The 22349-nt window shown below is 46.0% G+C and overlaps 1 protein-coding gene across 26 annotated transcripts in view; it reads right to left on the bottom strand.

Moving 5' to 3' along the window:
- The window catches only part of EXD3 (exonuclease 3'-5' domain containing 3), a 300821-nt gene that overhangs the window by 230088 nt on the left and 48384 nt on the right, over positions 1-22349 (bottom strand). For 22 of the 26 annotated variants that reach the window (XR_010826103.1, XR_010826104.1, XM_066980892.1 and 19 more), the window contains one exon: positions 4004-4118. The exons of 2 other annotated variants lie outside the window; for them this stretch is intronic. Coding sequence is in view for 22 of the 24 variants with exons in the window: in XM_066980892.1 (XP_066836993.1) it covers positions 4004-4040 (37 nt within the window). In the remaining 2 variants the exon portion in view is untranslated. Of the gene's footprint in view, positions 1-4003; positions 4119-20187; positions 21084-22349 lie in introns of those variants that run through there. 2 more of the 26 variants (XM_066980896.1, XM_066980904.1) reach the window with 1 other exon arrangement.

Below are 22349 nucleotides of genomic sequence, written 5' to 3'. Positions count from 1 at the left end.
AGCATGGAGCTGGGGCGGTTTCTGAGTCTCAACACAGTTAAGAGTTAGTGACTGGTTTTCACGCGATAGAAAGTACCAACTGCGCTGAAGGATGTTACAAATACAACTGCCACGTAGGCCAGTACGCACAGAGGAAATTTTAGGGCGAGTTTTAAATTTACTATTAAGCTGGACTCTTAAATGAACTTTACCCCAGCTCTCCAATGACACAAACAGAGAAATCTGAGAGGTGTTCTAACTCCATGCTAATTTACAAGCCAATGTACTTGGCTGATGCAGCCGTGGGGGCTCGAACGCGGGGTGCAGTTCAATATGTGCAACATCCACGTAGAACGAGGAGGGCAGGTGCAATTGCTTTGACGGCTGATAGCCTTCCCAGCCCGCCTTCCATTCGCAACTACAATCTGGGCCCCTTGCTGTTGGACGCAGCCTCCTGGGAGGTAGTTTTGAAGCATCTCACACCAAAGGATAATAAGATGGCTTCCACGAGGACTACTGGAAAATGCAGAGTAGGAACATGGTTACATAGACAGGGTTCTGACTGTGTGGATGCCCATAGAGACTACGCTAGGTGTTCAACCTTAACCATAAATCATTCAAGCTTGATGTACAAGGAAAACTAAATTTCAAACATAAAAAAGTTGCTTCTCCACCAAGTTAAGACTCCCGATAATCTGTTATGAGGATTCATAACAGATTGAATAACTGAATCATCCAATTGTTCAACAGGATTACACAGCTGTCTCGAGAGGCTTTCCAGTGAGTGCTCATCACCTCTTAACAGCTAATTATTGCAGGCAAGACTGCTGCTTTGATTATCAAAATGAAATTCCTAGCTCAAATTTGATAAGAATACTGAAGCCATACTGAAGAAAAGAAAACCAAATTGACGGCTTAAGGAATGGTTTGAAAAGGTTACAGAGCAGATAAGCCTGAAAATACTACCCAAATATTGTAATGCAGCTTTTAAACTTTTGTTTAATATGAAGAAAAGATCAAGATTCAGTTCAGAGTGCTTTCTTGGAGAGAGGCATGGAGTCATATTCTATAAAGGTGATTCATTTAATGGTGAGGCCTCCACCTTATTTATTTCCTCTTTCAAGGCATCAGACTCGCTTTTGCCTTGTCACTGCCCTACCCTGAAAACCTGACAGAAACCTCTGCCTCCGTAATGCCACTTACTTCCTTCCCCTGTGGCCAGACACATCACCCTGGGGTGCTGTGAACCAGAGAGCATGCCTAGTCACCTCCTTGGCTTAAGGCTCCACAGTCCTGGTGGCTTCTTTACCAAGCATCAGCTCCTTTACCTGTTACCATTTTCCCTTTTTTTTTCTTTTTTTCCCCCTTTTTTTCTTTTTAAAGCTTATTCTAAAGGAGAATTTTGATTATTGAAATATTTGAGGGAAGGGAAGGGAAGGGAAGGGAAGGGAAGGGAAGGGAAGGGAAGGGAAGGGAAGGGAAGGGAAGGGAAGGGGGAAGGGAAGGGAAGGGAAGGGAAGGGAAGGGAAGGGAAGGGAAGGGAAGGGAAGGGAAGGGAAGGGAAGGGAAGGGAAGGGAAGGGAAGGGAAGGGAAGGGAAGGGAAGGGAAGGGAAGGGAAGGGAAGGGAAGGGAAGGGAAGGGAAGGGAAGGGAAGGGAAGGGAAGGGAAGGGAAGGGAAGGGAAGGGAAGGGAAGGGAAGGGAAGGGAAGGGAAGGGAAGGGAAGGGAAGGGAAGGGAAGGGAAGGGAAGGGAAGGGAAGGGAAGGGAAGGGAAGGGAAGGGAAGGGAAGGGAAGGGAAGGGAAGGGAAGGGAAGGGAAGGGAAGGGAAGGGAAGGGAAGGGAAGGGAAGGGAAGGGAAGGGAAGGGAAGGGAAGGGAAGGGAAGGGAAGGGAAGGGAAGGGAAGGGAAGGGAAGGGAAGGGAAGAAAATCCTCAGCAACCTGCTGTCAAAGTTTTGCAGATCAGACTGGCCTGTGCATGAATTCCAGAGGTTTGCACTCATGCTGCCTCCAAAGTGTTTATGTGAGACGTGTGTTTTTCCCGTTGCACTGCTGTGATTGTTTGGCTAGGCTGGGTGATGGATGGTGGAGAAGGTAGTGTCTGGAAATGTGCTCCAAAGTCGACAGGAAGCTGAGGGGGCCCTTGCCAGTACTTCCTTCCTGTATACAAGGGGAGGTCAGAATGGGAAAAACCTTGGCTGTCTCCTACCCTGAGAAAAGTGCTACCCTTCCAGCTGGATTACAGTAAAAATATTTTAATCTTTCACAAGATTATAATATCCTTCCTCTCTAACTATAGCTACAGTGCAGCAAGGCTTAGATAATGAAATGAATTGACAATGGAACACTTACTGGGTGGCTACAGAGCGCTGGTGCTAGAAGCTGCGCAAACAGATCCAAATTTGAAGATCCCTGTGTTCAGCCAAGATATAAATCATCAGTGGATCAGACCTGTGTAACCCACAACCTTGACTCCAAGACTGACCAGTACTAAGCACTCCAGCAGAAGGTGTAAAATACACAGTAGTTGTACGCTGGAAATGTGTCCTTCTTGACAGCTTCATTCTAGTGCCTGTTTCTTAGACAGTGGATCAAAACTCAAAGCATATTTTCTATTACCCCAAGAAAAATAATGTTGCAATGAGCAACCTGTGAGTATTTTGACCATGTGATCCACACCTCTCTCATGAGCACCCAGGATGATTTGTGTTATGGAAGGCCTCCTTGAATGCCTTTTTCCAAAGATCCTGCCTCCAAGTCCTTTTGTAGATGACTCATGAATTTGCATGGCATCCTGATATGCAATCTTCATCTGTTCACAGTAAAAAAAAATGCATGCAGAGTAATACAGAATACAGATTCTCCCTTCTCAGCCCCATAGCCAGCTTGGCAGGACTGTAAGGAACAATAAATGATCTCTTTTTCTTCCAAGCTAACAGAAGAATTTTCTTAAAATTTCCATTCTTGAAATCCCAGATTCAAATCCACAGACAACAGCAAGATTCTCAGTGTAGGCAGATGTTCTGAATCCCAAACTCACCAACCTACACTGCATACACCCATGCGGGCTGTGACAGTAAAACAGAATGGCAGAAGAATGGTGGCTATGAGGACCGCTTTCTTTGCCACCCCAGTAAGAGGATATCCTAATAATCCTGTCAGGCAGATATAGTCTGGATGGGTTTGCTTGAACAAGTCCAAAAAGGGGAGGACATGTTACAAAGAAAAAAAAAAATAAACCGACAGCTCCTATATCAGCCCCTATTTCTGAAAAAGGCATCAGACAAAAAGACCTCACCCATTAACAAAGAGTGGGGAACAATGAAAACTGTCAAAAAATAGCCCTCACGTCAGAACTAAGAATGCTCCTTTACACATCCAAAAAAGCACACAGCTGAGCAAGAGCCTGGGAGGCTGTCAGGCGCTGCTTCTGGCTTGTGTGTCTCCCAGGCACTTCTCCTTTGCAGAAACATCCAGAAGTAGTAGATGATACTGACTTCCAGTAACCAAAGAAGGGGATGGAAGAAGAGAGGAAATTCTTGGCAGAACTGAGCCAGAGTAAGTAACAAATTCCTGTCTGTTCCATCTCTGCGGCAATGACCCTGACACTGAAACTTTGTGGGACATAACATGACAACAGAATGTGTGTGCATCTTCCCCAAGTCTTACTTTTTATAGCAATTACAGAAGCAATTCATGAGAAAACTGAAGTATGGATGAAATCTGAATGAGTTGTGTAATATACTAATAAGATGGGACACTTCTGAATTTGTGGGAAGTTAGAGAAACAATTGTTTTAAAAATTTTCAACCTGAAATATAAGAATGCTGACATCTAGCTGTGTACCCAAGCAACCTCAAAGATCTGGTCACCTTCATGATATGCAATGTGGAATCGAATTCAGAGCTTCTGCTCTGCTTGTGACTCAGCATTCTCCTCCAATAGCACTAAGGAAAATAAATGGAAAGCAAATGATGCTGAATGACCCAGAGACAGGCAAATGTCTCGAGAAGCAGAAAACTCACCAGCAGGCTCATCATTTGAGTCGCTCTCCTGATTCATCCTCCCAAAGGTGGCACCGAATTAAGATGCTGAGCTTAATAGTCTACAGCTCAGAGTTGGTAGTCCAAGCTCTTGCTTCTGAAAAGAAAGATGCAGTGTTACGATCAAACTATAGGAACCTCACCCTGTATGACAAAGGAAATATCATATGTATGGTCTGTAGCTTTGGCATGTAAGCATACAAGATAGCGTAGAAACTATATGAGCATATGGCTTCTCATGGAAACCATAGTACATTGCCTAGAGATCAGAGAACTTAACAGGGAATTGGTAAATTAAAGTCAACTAAGAAACACTGAACAGTGGTATCCGAAACCTCGTGAAAGTCATTACATGAGTTAAAACTAAATCTAGATTCCTGGAGTACTGCAAGGTTAGCTTTCAGATTTCAGTTGCACATACAGGAGTCTTTATCACTGTTTACTTGATTAACTAAACCCAAAAACAGACCTATCTAACCTCCAAACTAGACAGTCAATGTGAAAGCATGTTCTTGCCACAGCTAAACAGCTCCTCCTCTTTGTTTGCTTGCCCTTCCACTCATCACATCTTGACTGTGGTAGAGTTGGGAACAGAACCCATGTCTCCCAAATCCCAATCCAGTGCCTTAACCACAACATCCTTCCTGCTGAATCACATTGCAGAATTGTTTATCAGGAAGGAAATTCCCCCTTGAGAGTACTCACTCTGAGTGTGCTGGTGGAACACAAATGCTTAGAAAAATACAAATGTACTAGGAATAACAACAAGTGATTTAAGTCACTGTACAAGAGACTAAAGGTACATCAGCATATTGTTTTTTGTTGTTAGCAGCAGTATGAGGAAGGCACCATCAAGCAGGACATTACACAGAGCAAGCAGCACATCCGGATGTCCTCAGAGTAATAGCCTCCTTGTCTTCTGAAGATGATACGTAACTTCAGAAACATCTAGCCCACACTGAGCATTAGGTATACGTCACTCTGAGAGGGGAGATTCAAAGGTTTATATTCTTACTAGGCACTGCGAAGGTCACCTTTTGTAGCATCACACACTAAGCTGCTAAGTGCAAGCAGCTGTAAAATGTGGCCTTGGGGGGTCAGAATTATCTCAACATCTTGCAACAGCAAAGGGCCTGCTCTTTCTTTAAGGTCTTCAGCCAAAATAAAACTGGGGGGAGGGGGGAGAAGGGCAGGAAGAAGATATCAGCGGAGCAAATACTTTTAACCTAAACACAGTTTTCCCCATTAGCCTCCTAAAAAACAAAAGGGTTGTAATTCATCCGTGATCTGCCAAAGAACACAAACCCACTGAAATGGCAAGTTCATGGTCCCGGACTCTGAAGAATTTGGCTCTGTTCAGCAGTTGGGCAAAGGAGAAGAATTTCCCCACTTGCAAGCAATGGCTTTTCAGGTTGTGTCCCAAGGGAGCCCACCAGAGTAACTGACACAAACGCGCCTGGGCAGATTCCCAGAACTCTGACAAAATTTCTTTTATACCCCCTTTTAAATATCATTGTATAGAAATTCCAGAAGGACTGACTTCTGAGGGGCAGGGAACCAAACCCAAGCCTTCAGTCACAATGTCCTGGACTCACATTTGTCAATCTAGAACAGCTGTTAAACAACACATCAGATACGCCCAGCTAACTGCAAAGAGCTGCCACGAGAGCAGACCCATGCAAGACGTGCTCAGCCTCTGGTGCACGGGGTGCAGGACAGCCCCAAGACACAGGCTGCACCCCAAAGGCCCTGATGGAGCTACCAGCCCCACTGAAGGAAGAGTCTTCTCTCTGGAGAAGCCTGGCCGGAGGGCAGCCATCCTACCACGTACCCACATGTACATCTCCAAGCTTCTGTTCCCCACAACTAGCTCCTATATTTGCTCATTAAACTCCAAGGCCACAGCGATCCCCACATCACAGCTCTCAAACCAACCGCAGGGTGTATCAGTGCAGCTCTGGAGACACACAGCCCCTCTCCACAGGCACTTTGGATGGGATCCATCTATCACAAGCAGATACCTGCATCCCACCTGGCCGTCGGGGCTCCCTTCCGACCAGGGGAGATAGGGGCACCTCAGGGGGTGCACCGCAATGGGCACAGCTCTAAGCAGACGTCCGTGGAGCACCCGCTTCTCTCTGCTGACTGCCTAGAGACTCGGTGACCACCTCAGGCGAAGGCGTCTGTGTTCAACTACTTCAATCCCCTGCTCTATCATTGGTTTTCCCCCAGAACTGAATATATAGCTCTGCTGTCCCATAGCACATGGAGAAACACATCCGAAACTGTCAGGGAAAGCAGCAGTATTAAACAAAGACGAATGACACTGCTTTGAAATCTGGCGTTTTGAATCCATTGTCTACTCTTTCTTTCTGGGTTACTTCAATTACCTGCGGTTTTATCTTCATATACCTACATGGAAACAAGAGTCCGACAGAGTCAGACACTTCTCAATTCAGCGATTCTGCTGAGGGCTGTACATTAAGAAAAGACTCCTTGCATTTGGGATGTGCACAGCTGAACACAGACAAATCTCATTGCCCAAAGGCAAGGCTGAGATTTCCAATGAAACATCGTCTACCCCAGACTGTTCTCCGTTATTCACCCCAACAGAAAACACTGCTTGTTGCAGGATACCTGTCTCCATTTTGTTCTACATTGCTTCACAGTTTTTCAAGTCACTGGCACTAAACAGACGCATCCAATAATTTATTAAAGTGAGGGTTTCTTGCCAGAAGACACTTTGAAGCACTACTTCTGTTCTCTTGAACAGTAAGAAAAAGTCCCAATTGCTTTCCGAGGCCTCTTTCAACCTTGAATTATTTAAAAACACTCCAGCCTTTGTTTGTTTGTTTGTTGTTTTTATTTCCCCATCATATGAGAATATGTTAGGAATTAGTATTAAATGTAGTTCATTTGTTCTTCATTAAAAAGGCTATCCTCTCATTCTTTGTCTGCTATTTTTGCAGTCAGGATCAAGCTTGTGGGGTGGTTTTTCTTGGGGTGTTTAAAGAGGGTTGGAAGGTGGGTGTGTTTGGTCAGCCCTAGTTAGGCCCAAGTGTGTCCTGAGGGAAAGCACAACTTCACATCTTGCACCTTGCAGGATGCTGCCATCAGTTTACAACGGGGAACAACAAACAGCGTATTAGAAGGCAGTCACTGTTATGGATGTCTTCTGCCTGGTTCAAAGTATTCCCATACGGCAACGAGCAGAGAACAGGTGAAGTAAAAAGCTTCAGCAAATTGCTGCCAAACTGCTTCACCAGAGACGTCTGATTTTTCTCCAGAGCAGGTGTGGGTGCTGTTGAGCTCTTGATTTCGGGATGAGTGCCAGGCAGGAGAGTTTTGCTTCATATTTAAGCAAAATGAGCCGACGATTGTAGCAGCCGTCCTGAATAACACATATGCTCTGAAGCAAAAGGCCTCATACGTGTCTGAGAGTTGCACTGCCCTCACTTCGTAACTGCCCCAAAGGTGACGCTGGGTCGGGGGGCATTGCAGCCTGACCAGCAGAGTTCATGGTCCTGCTTCCTCAGTAACAGCTGAGGCCACAGATAACACCAGACGAGGAACTGGAGGCCACTGGCTTCCTTTTACGCGATTTCAGTTCAAGCAGGGCCACCCCAGCACTGCGCAAAGGAGAGTCCCGAACCCTGAGCCCAGCAGGCAGCAGTGAGCAGCAAATCTCGCCCAGCGCGCGCGTTAGTGCCCTGCGGGGGCTGCACCAGCGAGGCTTTCTCGAGCCCTGGCACAGCTGGTGCCTCCCTCAAAGCCCAGCAGCTGGGTGGAGGGCCTGCAGAAAAATCTTCTCTCTCCTCACAAAACAGTGTCACCAAAACAAGAAGTAGGTTTCTATTCTGCTTGGTGACGGAAAAAAGATTTGAAAATATGAAGTGAGAGTAACTTAAAGCTTTAGAAAGAAGAAGACAACTACAAGGAAGCGATGTTTATTTGTATTCTTCTCCATACTGTGATTTCTAAGCCTACCTCACATTTTTGCAACCTGGCTTTTATTGCTTTATTGTTGCAGAACACACAGCCAGAGATATCCAGCAGCACAGATCCCTTTCTAGAAAACAAACGAATGAGCAGCATTGGTAAGGCTAGCCCCAGAAGCCCTACCAAAAGCCTCATCCAAAGTGCACGGGTGTCTTTTCATTGACCTTTTCAGACTTTGATTCCTCTACTAAACCCAGTTCAGCAGTCCTGGGGCCAGCCACAAACCCAGTATTTCATTCTGCCCAGCACTAAACTACAGACTGCTAAGCTACAGCAGCCAAAGCCTCTGCCCCATTCCTGAATTCCGTCACCTCAGACCTCTTTGTACTGAGACTGTTTACAAGCAATCTCAGTAGCCTACATTATTTCAAAGCGGAAAAAAGTCACATATGCTAGGTCCCCTTGTAGCTCAGGCTGAAATGCAAATAGCAGTTCCACCTATTTTACAGTCATTTGTTTATCACATAGATCTTCTCACTACCCAGAGATAGAAGCTTCATTTCTTTATGATAAGGTTATGGGAAAAAAGGTACTGAACCAGCAAATTAAAAAAAAAGGAATTAAAAAAAAAAAAAAGCAGCAGAAGGCCAGTGCCTACAAGCAACACTGCTCCAGTGCACAGAGCCACGGGCAACTTCAGCCCTCCACCACCACGGTGGGCTGAGGAGCTCCCTCCCGAGCCATCCAGAGGTGGCTTGCGCAGCACCGCGAGGGCAGCCGTGGCCGTGGGAACCCCCCAGGACGAGACCACGCAGCTAACAGCCGCCTCCTGCGCTCACCGAGTTTATCCAGGTTACCTAATTCATCCCAACGAGGAGATTGCTCTTCCTCTGCTTCAGTTTAATGGAGTTTTTACAAAATGGTCGTTGATTTTTGAACATTTAAGGAAGTCATTTAATGAGATTATTACCATAAGATTCACTGGAACAGCTGAAGGCTCGAAACAGACCAAATACAACAGAAGTCGGTAGGGTAATGCTGTTCTAGAGTACCTCCTTTTGCCTCATTACTTCTGACATTAGAACTAGAAAGCAGCTGACAAAATATCATCAGATGCCTATCAAAGTCTGTTGTATTATCAAAGCTGTCACCCTCAGCACGGTGAAACCCACCAGTTCGGCACAAATGTATTTTTAGTGGAAGTTCCTGTTCAAGTAAGTAATATCAATAATAAGCAAATTGTTGTGACACCACAGGCATAAATAAAAACTGAACCCATGGAGAAAGCCCTGCACACCAGAGAGCATGTCTTCCTGCACACATGTCCAGCACGTCCTCGACATCCACAGCATACCAAGAAGAAAACAACTGGCGCATGCTGGTACTCGCCCTGCGAAGCACCATCAGAAACCGAGAAGTTCCCCCCAGCCTTTTCAGCCTGTAGCTGACAGTGCACGTCGCAGGCCAGCAGCTCACTTCAGGATGCTTTGCTCCTGATAGTAGAGGTGAGCCTCCGTTAGAAAAGCAGCAGCTTCAAACAGCTGGGTCACCCCGTCCCTTCCAGCTAGGGCAGAGTTTACCAGCAGCGTCTGGCTGAAGGTAATGAAGAGATAAAGCACTTCAGTCAATTTGCAGCGGTGCTGCAAGGAGGGTTTGTACCACAGGGTGGGCAGAAGCAATCTAACGGAACCCCCTGCGATGAGGTGAATCCTCCTTTCCAAAGGAAGGCAATCAAAGAAAAATTCATAGCTTGGACTTGACCTCCTGAAAACAGAAAGACCTTTAAATATGATGCTTCAGTGCTTTCTGCTTTAAAGCTCTCCCGTTTGAGGCACACGGTGACTCCTAAAGCACACGTGAGTTAGAAGAAAGAGCCCAGGCACTCGCACGCTCAGGCAGGGCTCCTGCTGCTGCCTGTCCCACGCAGATCTGCGCCCAGACATTTGCCTATCAGGGCATTTGGTAAGAATAATGTTTGTCTTTTTTTCTTGTAAATCCAAAGAGTCACAACTACGGAGGACAAAGTAAATACAAGGCTCTTTTAAGTATTCCTGCCACCTCCAGAATTACTTGGGAGACAGTTTGCTATCTCGCTTCTTGGAAGCTAATTGCCACAGAGGCTCATTGCATCAAGAGAAAAAAGCTTGCCCATGGTCTCCTGTCACCTTACTGCTGGCTCTGAGCTTCTGAAGGGCTCCCAGACCAGTGTGCCTCATCACCTGCAAACCTCCACTCCCACCAAGAGGCTCCCGCAGGCTAACAGCGTGTGCAAATACTGTCTACAAATTCAAGTGCAGGACTACAGCTGCTGTTCTCTGCCTTTTCTTATTTGCCTCCACCTTTCCAAAGTACTTATGAAGTCCTCCTGTTCCACCAGCGACATGATCAGGTCCCACTCTGCAGAGCAAGCTCTCCTTGATCATCGCGCTGTTCTCACACATCAGTCACATTCGGTCTCTTGGAAAACTCACCCTGCAAACAGCCAGCACAGCCCAAGGCACTGCTGAAGCCCAGCGCAAGGCTGCAAGCATGTTCCCCAGTGTCCAAGGTGGCTCTCTAGCCACAGCCTGGTCCCAGGGGAGGATGCTGGCTCTGGACCACAAGGTTTTGTGGTTCACACCTGCTTTTCCCTTCGGAGGCTGAAAGAGCGTGACTTTGTTTTCTGGTCTCTGGCACCCTCTACTGACAAACCACCACCGAGGTGCTCATCCCTGCAGACCCATCCAGTGCCCAGTGCAATCAGAGAAGTTTCAAGCTGGAAAAGTCATATACTGCCAACATAATCACACCTCCTTTGCTACATGAACATGATATGACTTCAAATTTCTTCTCTCCCATTTGTTTGTCCAGATGTTTCCATAAGATAATACTAATCACAGATGCACCTCCCTCCTCTTGGTTTGCTCTGGTAACTGAGCCCGCTACATAAAGGAAGCCACCCTACTCTTCATAGCTGTGTTACCTTAAAACCCTTTGTATTTCCCATCCTCTCCACCTACCAATGACCTCCACCACCTTGCATGCAGCACCTATCCTCTCCCTTCTTTCCAAAAAGGCATGTCCCAGGGAGGTGACCTAAACTCCAACACCGATTTGGAGAACAAAAAGCACAATAAACCAAAGCGTGACAGTCAGGCTCTGACATCAGCGAACTGTGCAGACCCCCAGTCCCACGCTCTTGGTGCACGATTCCCCCCGCGGGCCGCACCCCACACCTCTCCCATGGCTCCCGTAGCACTGTGACTCCCTGAGGTCCCTCGGCTGGGCAGGAGGAGCAGGGAGCAGAGGGGCAGAAGCGGCTGCAGAACCTGGCAGTGAGAGCTGCGCCTGGCAGGGGGGCTCCGCGCCACAGCAACCTGGCAGAAAGGCAGGCAAGGGAGGACGTGGTCACACAGACCTCTGCCACGTACCCAGCATGACCCCGTAACGTGTCCAGCACGTGGGTCCCAAGCGAAGGGATGCAGGTACGCTGAAATATTTGCACCCAGACTCTGTGCAGTCAGCAGATATTGGAAGTGAAGGGCTTTGCTTAACTAAGTCACTGATGTGATGCATACTGACCCGCTGTGCTGCACTTTAAGCTTCAAGTTGAGCAACAAACACTAAGAGCAGAGAATATTCTGTGTAAATGTAGCAGAGAAATAGAAACCTAATCTTCTGAGAGGTGTTGACTTTGGAGGTTGATTTTCAGCCTCACTCTTACCTGCATTTTTCTGCTGCTTGCTTTTTTGTATTCAAATGAAGAAAAGGCCAGAAGAATAAGCCCTGCTTGCCAGTTGGCTTACACTGGGTAGACCAAAGTACATTTTTGCAGGCTATATAGACACTGAACACTAAATTTCTAAATGCTATTTCAAGCTCTTGAAGGTTGTACCTAACCTACAAAGGTTCTCCACTTCAGTACACAGAACCCCAATGTAGCACTTTACTTCCAAACACCTTCAAAAAATGAGCGAACTTTGGAAATGCACAGTGCAGAATTTCAACCAGAACAGAAGTTTTAAAAAAGGTTTTAAAATGTACGAAAACAGGTCAGGGTGGCACACAATTTACAAATTTAATTCTAAGTTGTTGGCCATGACTGAGAACCACTACAATGCACAAGATTTGAAAAAGAAACTTTAAAAAGCCATGGGATGCAATAATCAAGATTGTAACAGTAATATGTACGTCCTAACTAGGAGATACAGTGCAGTTACTGTAAATGCTGACAATTCAGTACTTGAGTGCTTCCCAACTACTGCCCAAAATAATCTTTCTTTACTCTCTTATTTCCAGTCCTAGAATAACCTCATATTAACTCCATAAGCAGAACAACCCTACAGACTCAATACGTGACTTTGCTATCTCCCAAACCAGAGCTGGAGTGGTTCCATTTTGACTTCAAGACCTTTGTCTGCTTCCCAGCATTCTGATTTCAAGTTCGGACACCACAATTAAGCAACGAAGCCAGCATTGTTAACATCTGTCCAGTGCTCTGGGGGGACAGCACGTGAATGTTTTCTCCTGGATTGCTGAGGAAGCTTCACTATCTTGCTTAAACCTATTCATTTTCTTCTTTTAATGCATTAACCGTCCTCCAGAGTCCGACGCTTCTCAAGGGCTTTGACTGAGGGGCTCTGGAAGCGTGGCTGTGACAGCTGAAGCCACTGCTCTCGCCAGCTGCTCACCCCACCTCTCCCTGCCAGGAGAGGCTGCCTGTGAGCACAGCTGGCTGAAGTCTGCACGTCAGATGCCTCGGCTATCTCGGCTCTCGTTTTGGCATATTAATGTGAACAGCGGGTGAAAGTATTTGTGCGGAACTGCTGCGCTCTGAACTAGAGATACTGAGATAGAAGGACACATTCCTTCTGCAGCACTAATAAACAGCGGGGGACAGTCATGTCTTAAATTATTGCAGCTGTTTGGCCAGCAGACATGAGTCAGAGCAGTAACGCACACCGATCATCAGTGCATGCAGGAACATGATCTGAACTCTCGCCTCCTGCCGAATGCTTCACTTTGGGGGCTGATCCTCAGGGATCACCAAGATTCTTCAGCCGTAACTGCACTAGAGAGTTTTGGAAGCACAAGCATGTTGGTAAAAATGCAGTAAAAATAATCACTTCCCAATTGACAGATGCTTGAGCAAAATCCCAGACAAGATGGATACAATTTTAGGAATCATGTCATTTAGGGAAGGAGGGAGGGAGGAAGGTTTGTCTTTGACAAAACAGAGTTGAAGCTTTCCTTCTCATGGTGGCTTTGCTTGAGTAGCTGTAGCTGTAGACGCAGCACTAAAACATAACCCTTTACTGGATGAATGGGTAACGTCAGCAATCCAGTAAATCTTCTCTATCTTGACCTGCTTCCCTTGTTGATCTCCCTTTCTATTCACCCAGAGGACCTTAAACTATACCATGCTGATTTCTTCATGATTACTTTCATTCCAGACCAGGCCTAAACACTACTAGAATCAAAGCACAATAATCCAAGGATTTCCGTTCAAATTAACATTTCCTCTGTTATCCCTGTTGTTAGCAAATCCCTCGGATCCTGTCTGCAGCTCCGCATCTTCCGTCCTGGACCGGAGTTAAGGCAGCAGGTCTGAAGCTTACACAGGATCCAGGCAACACTCAAGTTGGTGAGAAGTGCCTTTTCTTTCTCCCAAAGGCACTGCTGGTACGTCTTGTAAATATTTCCAGAATTCAGAAGGAATCCCACAAGCTATTGGCATTTTAATTTCTAGGTTATCTTATCAGACTTGACCTATATTTTCTTCAGGTTTTTCTCACCTGAGAGCTGATATACCTTGTTAACAACATGAACCCTGTCGGTTTAGTAAGTTTTACCTCTTATTTATGTTTGACTTTGATGTGGGCATCTCTATGCATGGGTCCTCCTATCTCCTTCAAAGAGGGAATATCCTCTTTGTTAAATGCCTGAAATGCAAATAACATTTTGACTTCATGAACTTCTTATCAAACTAAGTGACATTTCAAGTAAAAGCTCACGTGGTGCAACATGAGTTTCAGAGTGGTCTGACATGCTGAGGCAGACGGCAGCAAGGAGGGAGGAACATTAGATGACACAGAGAATGGAGATGCAGGAGATGCAGCCACCAGGGATCAACTAACCAGCAACTATAGTGACCTAAAGCTGAAGGAGACACTGGCTTCACAGTGGCTGAAGATCCTCCCTGCTATTTAAAATATAAAAGAAGGGACAACTGATTACTGGCCTGAGGTTTTGACCAGTAGATCTTTTTATAATACAAGATCAAATCTTACAATGCACTGGTGGCCTTGTCCAAGCACTGAGAAGACCACTGTCTTGAACAATTTCCACTACTACATCTAAGGGACTAAAAACCTTGTACTAATCCTTCAGTGTGAGGGTTCTCAGTGATTCTTTCTGAGCAATTATTTTTTTCACTGTCATCACCAAACGATGACAAGACCAAGTAAGGCTGCTTCCCAGGGTCAATCAAGTCTTTGTCAAGCATTCAGAGGATGAAGTCAACAACTCCACAACACTTGCCTTGTATGCCTCCTCTGCTTGCACCCACAGCCAGAGAAACAGTATCTTTCTGGAGCGCACGCTAACGACAAATCCCAGAAAGTCAGAATAAATTCTGACCACGCTATTCACCATAAACTGTGCGCCTTATTTTGGATCTCTTCCCAAGCCATTTCAGTGTTATCTATGTCACGTGCGATAAGTTGCTTTCAAAACTCCTTTGGGGGAGAGTTCTTCCTCACCTTTTAACTCCTGAATAAGCTTGAGAAGGTCTTCCTCAGTCAGCAGGCTTTCAATGCAGTGTTTATATATACCACGAGTTGGAATAACAAGGTCGTATTTGGTGGCAGAAACAACTTTCACATAGGATAAAGGAAAATTTGGAAGTTGAGGTTCAGTTCTTCTCGCAACATACCTTGTAGGTTGGCACCGTGTAGCCAACAAACCATTCCTCAAACACCTGCACCGGGAGCCAGGCCTTCCATTTGCTTTTGAGTATGTCTGGAAAATGGGTCTCCAGCGACCCTCTCACTGCCCTTTGCTGCTTCTTCTGACTTTCCATCCTCTTTCTGCATCACCACCCGGCAAATGAGTCATACAGTTTCAGGGGGAACAGTGTACCCGAGTTCAATGGCTCAGATTTATGTCCAAGAAGCAGCATGTACAGCACTGTGCATGAGACTGGCTGCACAGACCAGGAGATCCCAGTATGCTACAAAAGTCTCTACTATTATCTTCAGAAGAAGTTGAGAAAAACGCTGCATTAGCCAACTTTTGCATTGTTGCGCATCCATAAACAGTATTATTACCCTGAAAGGCATGTGTTTTTCTCACTATGATTTACTAGCTGCAGTTATAGTTGCAATAATCATGGTCTAATTTTTCACAAAGTACTACGGTTTATGCATAGTTTTAACCACCTTTTGAAAGACCTTTAAGTAATGATGAATCGACCCATAAAATAATACAAATGTTAGAACCAACATATTATTCTCCTTTAGGCATGGGTAGGAATATCTGATTTATGTCTGCCAAATGATTTGGCTTCTGAACAGCTGGCAACACATTCAAAGTTAAATAGCAAAGCTGTGGGCAACCGCTTGCAAAGATCAGGATTCTTTCCTTTTTCATTTCAACATGAAATTCCATGTCTGCTCAGGGGTGATTTAACCTAATTCACTTGTTCACAGAGCAGCAAGTTGGCTACTTCAAGCTAGTGTGCGTCTACACTACTTTGCCACAATGCCATAAAGTGCCTCTCTTATTAAGCTTTATGTACGCACAAGTCCTCACTCGATCAAAGTAACCACAGGAGAAAGATCCCACCCTACGGAGCAAAGCTCTCCATTCTGCGAGTTTGTTCATGCAGATGCCTACCAGAAAGTGCAGGGTCTGAAAAGCAAATGAAAAGGGAATCATAACTTCTTCAATATCACTAATCCAGCCAACTCCATTTCCATGCTGCTGGCAGGCACTGTGGAGGCGACATTGTGGGATGTCTGCTTACGTGGTCGGTAAAAGGAACAGGATGCTACACGCTCAGAATGCCCAGGACTGATGTGTGTGTCTCACCTGAAGAGGGACCAGCACCTCTAGTTCCTTCTTAAGCCCCAAAGAGGCTGCACACTGAACAAAAGTGGCACCGTGCATCATCCTCAGGATGCACGATAACAGAAGTGTTGGGTGCTTTGGCCGACGTTCACAACAGAACGGTGCTCTGCTACGTCTGCTCGCCTCGACATTGTTTGCATTGCATTCTTTTCTTACATGCTTTTAAAACTTTCTTAGAAGTTTTGAAGGATGGTCCCAAACATCATCTCTTACTCCACCTATCTGCCCTTCGTGGCCTTCCACACTGGAAAGCTGGACTGTGATGCTATTTAACTACTTTTCCTGACTGCTTCAAAAGTGGAAGGGGAGCTATAGCTATGCATGCTGTCTTAGGAAAGGTGCTCAGCAGTGAGCATGCATTACCTCAGAGGAAAAGCCCTCTCGTTCCCCTCCCTAGCTCCCCTGCAATTATTAACTGCTGTTTTTTCAAAGATCAGGTTTTATACAAATGAGGGCAAATCTGTATAACCCTGATGCTGTCACAGGTCACAAACCTAAAATGTGGCAACAATCCAGGTACCAAAACAGCTCGCTCCAGCTTTGAGTGCTTCTGCTACAGAGCTAGGGGAAGCCAGATGTGCACACAGGTACCAACCGTCCATGTCCAGTCTCCTGAACATGCCCAGAGGAATGTCTCTCAACAAGCTTCAAGCAATAGGTGCAGCGCAGAGCAAGGCGGAAAGCCTTAAGCACAGCTCTCCCTGCAGGGTGTTTCAGTGAGGTGAGACCACAGAAAACAGACAAGGGTCCTGCTTGACAAGAAAGGCACTAGTTGAAAAGATTTGAACCTGCCCCATGTGTTCCCGTCTTGTTTGAGGTACCTTTGCATTCAGCAATGGACTGACTGCATCCCCTGCACAAATGCAGACCAGCTTCTTAAAAGCTGTATGTGACTGTGGGCTGTTCCTGTCCCTCTTCAGGGAATTTATCAGCCCAGTGGTGGAAATAAGGTGCAGGAAAGTTGCTACTTAAATTCTTTATCAGAGAAGAAAGTTCTTGCAGCCTGATGGTGTTTATAGACAGCAATATTTGGTTAAAAAAACACAAGAAACTCCCCAACGGAGAAGAGCAGTGCTGCAAAAGGCAGAAGCAGAGGGACTGCCCAAGGTGTAACGTTTCAAAGCACATCCACGTGAATCTCAGAAAAAAAGACCTCCCTGAGAAGTGGGATTTTCCTGCCCCAACAAAGATGGCATACCACAACTCAGGAAACCACTAACTTCATTCTCAAATAGTGCTGGATGGACACAGCACATTTTTGGAGGAACTGCAGCATTCCCTCTCCATGCAGGCAAGCCTGACTGCACAATTGCTCCTTATCGTGCCTGTCACCTGCTCCAAAGCCTTCTGGGATGCAACAAGGAAATCAGGGGTAACATGCTGGAAACAGAAAATCGCCAACTCCTAGAAATTATTAATCCCTTCAAATGCTGAAGGAATATCCTTTGTCAAAGCTGTGGTCTGTGAAGTTGGCACAGCTCATACTGAAGAGAAATACCATCGTCACTGACACGAAAGCATGAAGCAGCAACCTGTGCTGATGAGATGCTTGGTCTGGGTTTTCTTCACAGGTCCTTCTACCACCTCCACCAGTCTAAAGAGCCTGGGGAAAACAGGAAGACACAAGCAGCCAGGTCAACAGTGGCCTGAGCCAGAGGCTCAGGGAGGAGGGAAGTTGCTCATCGACAGTAATTAACAGCCGCTTGCTATTTACTGGGAGGAAAAACTTCTTTTAGAGCACTGTGCATCTCCCTACAGAGCTCTAACGGAACTCTAGCAAGTGAGGCACCAACTTGGGGCTGCACAAACTTTTGCGATCCCTGCAGACAGCAGGCGTCAGCTGCTAACGCTTCGCTGAGCCCCGCCACTGCCCGGTGCCGCTCAGCACCAAGCCCCGCGCTGGTGCACGCAGGAGAGGCCCCAAGAGGTGCAGGGCAGTGTCTGCATCCAGATAACATTGTTTAAGCATAGGGCTGCATCTCTGTTTTCACATATTAATTAATAGCTCATATTCTTGAGGACTGGGGCAAACTTGCAGCGCAGACGTTTTGAGACGGGAGCACTGAGAAAACAAACACAGGTATGAGGCATGCCTGACCCACACTTAAATCGGCATTTGCAGCTTTATTGTCATTTTCGCCCATCTGCGACGTTCCATGCATTGTCTTCCCCAGCCTGAGGAAGGACGCTGACGCATGGCACAGCCTACCCACTTGTCGCCCTCAAACAAAGAGGAAGCTTGCAAGCGCGAGATCAATAACTGGAAGACACAACGGCAGTTTGTCCCCGACGCCGGGCAGTTAATCCTGGTGTACGATCCCCCTGTGAATTTAAAACACTAGATACATATTGTCTCTGGCCATGATCACACGTCTAACAACTCACACTCTGGTAGATTAAAAGAATTTGTTTTGTGGTCACAAAACACTACAAAAAATAAAAAGCGTCCAAGAAAAAAATACAAGGAGGCTCAAAACTTAAAAATAACGCTATGCACTAAGAAATAAGTGGCTTCTAAGTTATGCCTTAAGAGTGCAATACAACAACAGAACAATATTAGAAAGCTTTCATTTAAAAAAAAAATCATATTTGTACAACACTTTCTTATTTCACAGAATCGGTCATGTGCAATTATTTGTCAGTATTAGTTTATAAAGGCAGATGCCAATTTAAAAACAAGAAACCCATTCTAAGTGCAGCATGAAGTTAAATATAACATGAATGCAAATTTCATGGCTCAACTAGAACACTTTACAAATACTGAATATTGATTTTATTTCTGTACACTCCTTGATCCTGAGATTTGTAGACTGGAATCAGTGCTAACATCAGCATTTTGATATACTAAATGAATTCATTCTGTTATTTCTATATTTCAAAATGGATTTTATGTTTAAGTTCAGAAGCATGGCACAGACAGTGCAATCCTGAACTTAAGACCACTGCAACACGTGTTCTTAATTCCACTGGTTCACACCCGCTTACCTATGAAGAAATTAACGATCCATTTACACAGATTCGCATTGAGGTCCAGTTTAAAGTTTCTGGGAGGGAATCTAAATTGGTGAAGATTGTCACAAATTAAAAATAAGAAAAAAGTAGCAAAGGAAAAGCTATGAAGATAAGAGGACTAAGGACACTAGAACATATATATTAAAAATACACCTTTCCGAGTATAATTTACATCTTCTCACTCAGAATCATCAAAGCTAGTTCACAGGCAACTAAATAATTTAAATCTGTTTCTCAGATAACAGAAATTCAATTTAATATGCTCACAGCAACCAGTTCTGAGAACTGGAACAGAGCTCTGGAGGTCTCCAGAGCTCCTGAGGAGAGAGAAGAGTACTGCACTAGCACGGAGGACGTGCCTGCTGTACTAAAAGGCAGATGCCTTCAGAGCACTGTATGTTTAGTCATCTCTTTATCAAACCCTTAACTAATTAAACAATCCTCTTGTCAAAGAGGACAGTCATTGTTTGTGTGACCGATGCCCTGTAAACATAACGGGATAATCTGCCTTTCTCCTTTTTTTCTCCCTCAATTCTTCCAAACAGCTGGGGGATGCGCTGCCTGCTCTCTAGGAAGCCTCTGCTCATCTGTCATCCTCCTCTGCTCGCAGCGCGCTGCTGCCGCACGCAGCATCAGAAGCCAAGCTTCAGACAATAACGCCTTAGATGCAGCAACAATCAATCTGATACCGTGCCATTAACCAGTCCCCAGGCCTCTGAAGGGCCGAACGAACAATTAGCAGGGAAGAAGAAGCCATTCCTTGATAGAATCGACAATTAAAACTATATTGATCTACAAACTGCAAAAGATGCTAAAACGAAAGCATTTCCAGTGCCCTCTTTTGACTTCAGTACGAAGGAAGAAAGAGCTTGCAAATGACGAAGCTTTTATCGGGTGGCATTAGGCTTGTTCCTACATCTGCACAGCAACAGCAGCAAAAGCCACCGGCCACCCATTACAGGCTCCAGTCCCTCTTCCGAAGATGACCTCCGAGGCCAGGTATACACGGCACCGGCTGACTGCAGGGCAGCGTCCCCCCTCCCGCACACTTCTGAACAAGCACCTGGCATCTTTGGCATGCCTACAGAATTGAGCATGACTGCTACCTGTCACAGACGGCCTTCCTGAAAGCTTCTGGTTTCCTACTTAGAGCAGCCAAGACACTGTCAATAGGAAGTTTAGACTAGCCAGACGTGACATCTTGAAGTCAAATGCAGCAGCCTGAAACCAAAACGAATTGCTCTGAACACAGGTAGATTTTGCTGAACCGTCCGTCCTTCACGGGGGGAAGCCAAGACCACGTGGGGAGTACGGCCACAGCCCTGGGGACGCGGCCAGGATACGGCCCCCTGTGGGCTCGCAGCCTGCGGTCGGTGCTCGACACAGAGCCTGGCAGCAGGAGTTGGGTCCCGCACCTGCTGTCAGGCTGAGGAAACGCGATGCTTCCAGGAGGCAGCGGTACGGGAAGGACGAATTACATCCAAAAATGAAAACCTTTCAACGTCCATCAAAAGAAAGTTCATGGTCCTCTGCAGGGCCATCGTTGTTTTGAACATTAAAATACCCTATTACCAAAATCTTTGCCGAACCGCAGGCAGGTGGAGGACGAAGAGGGAACACAAGAAGGATGATGTTCTTTCTTGGCCCACCAGGACCACCAGCTTTGAGGAGAAATCCCCTCCAGCAAGCATCCAGTTGCCCACCGCAGGCAGCGCCCTGCTCCCAGCCAAGACAGGAGGCAGAAGCTGTCTCGCTCGGCCGCGGGGACGCTCATGCAGGGCAGGGCGCACGCGGCACCGGCAGCTCCCGCTGGGGTTCGGGTGCCTGCCCGCTGGGGTTCGGGTGCCTGCTCAGTGGGGTTCGGGTGCCTGCCCAGTGGGGTTCGGGTGCCTGCCCGTCTGCGCCTGGCCTGACCCACAGCTCTCGGCGGCCCCGGGGGAGCCAGCCTCCTCTAGGGAGGCAGAGCGGAGCCCCATCCTTCACTCGGCACCGAGCGAAACCCAGGAGAGCAGCACAATGGAAAGCCTGTTCCTCTTTATGCTCATCTAGACCGCAGCAGGAAAAAAAAAAAAAAAAGCAAAACTGCTCTATTTTTATTTTTAATCTACCACCAAGAGAGACATTACAGAGCCATGCTCAAATCTGTATGAGTTCCTCATCCCAATCCAAGTTAAACTCAGCAAGTGTAAAGAAGACATCCCAAATGAAATACATAAAAGAAAAGCCAAAATGATGTTATCCTAGCAAAATTTCAAAAATGTACATATCTGTAACGAAACAACTGACAATATTGGCCTTATGGCTCCTTCTCCTGCTCTCTCCCGTTTCTGTTTTTTGTTTTCCTTCCCCCATGTTCCCTCCCCACCTCATCGCTGCAGCCAAGTTTTAAACAATATACATGAAAATAGCAGCTTTCAATCTGTTCCTGGAGTAGCCAAGTTAATGAGGCCACATGGCATCCCAGGGCTCTCTGGAGGGAAAGGTTCAAAATGCTTCTTAGTGCGGCCTGTGCTGCTCTAAAAAATGTCAAGCATTTTAAACTGGCTAGCATTCCACTGTCGTTCTCCCCTGCTCTCCAAGCAGAAGAGCATTCAGATTTCCAAATGTATATTGTGGAAAGAATGAAGCGCTTCTGGAAAAACTGAAAGACCAATTTTCCTTTCTAAATTTAAAGATTTATAAATCCATGCAAATCTTTTTCAAAAAAAGAGAGTGCTTCTGCACGTTACACCACAGCAATCAAACAGTTGTTGTAGAAACAAGTACCTGTTTTTCCTGACCTACATTTCAGGTTGGCAGGAAATCAAAGTCCACGTCAAATTACAACAGATTTTGAACAGACTTGCATGCACCCTCCAATCTCAGCTATTAAATCTGTTTGGGCCCAGCGAGTTCATTTTTGTAAGAAAGAAGGTCCCACTTTTTAAAATTACACATGCTCGGTGTTACGTAAATGCAAATAGGTTGTCTTTTTGTTGTAACACCGAAAGGGAGAATTGGTTTTCCATAGAATTTGGTTCAGCTAGAGACATTTTCCTCTCCTTGAACTGCTATATTTTATCTCCTATATTTATCATAAAAGCCAAGTGGTAACCGCAAAAAGAAAACGAGTCTAGCTTTGTCCCGAAGGCCTCAGTATGAAAAGCCTCCCTGGTTCACAGAGGCCTGTGTGGGTCCTGGGTGTACATAAACAAACAGCAACCAACAAAAGGTGTTTTTTCAGCAGAGTCCACCCACAGCCGGCGAGCAGGACGCAGTCACAGCATCA

The sequence above is a fragment of the Anser cygnoides genome, chromosome 20 (genome assembly GCF_040182565.1).
Source record: "Anser cygnoides isolate HZ-2024a breed goose chromosome 20, Taihu_goose_T2T_genome, whole genome shotgun sequence".
Classification (NCBI taxonomy): Eukaryota; Metazoa; Chordata; class Aves; order Anseriformes; family Anatidae; genus Anser; species Anser cygnoides.
Note: the sequence above shows the minus strand (reverse complement) of the source record. Positions and strands in the feature narration are given on the sequence as shown.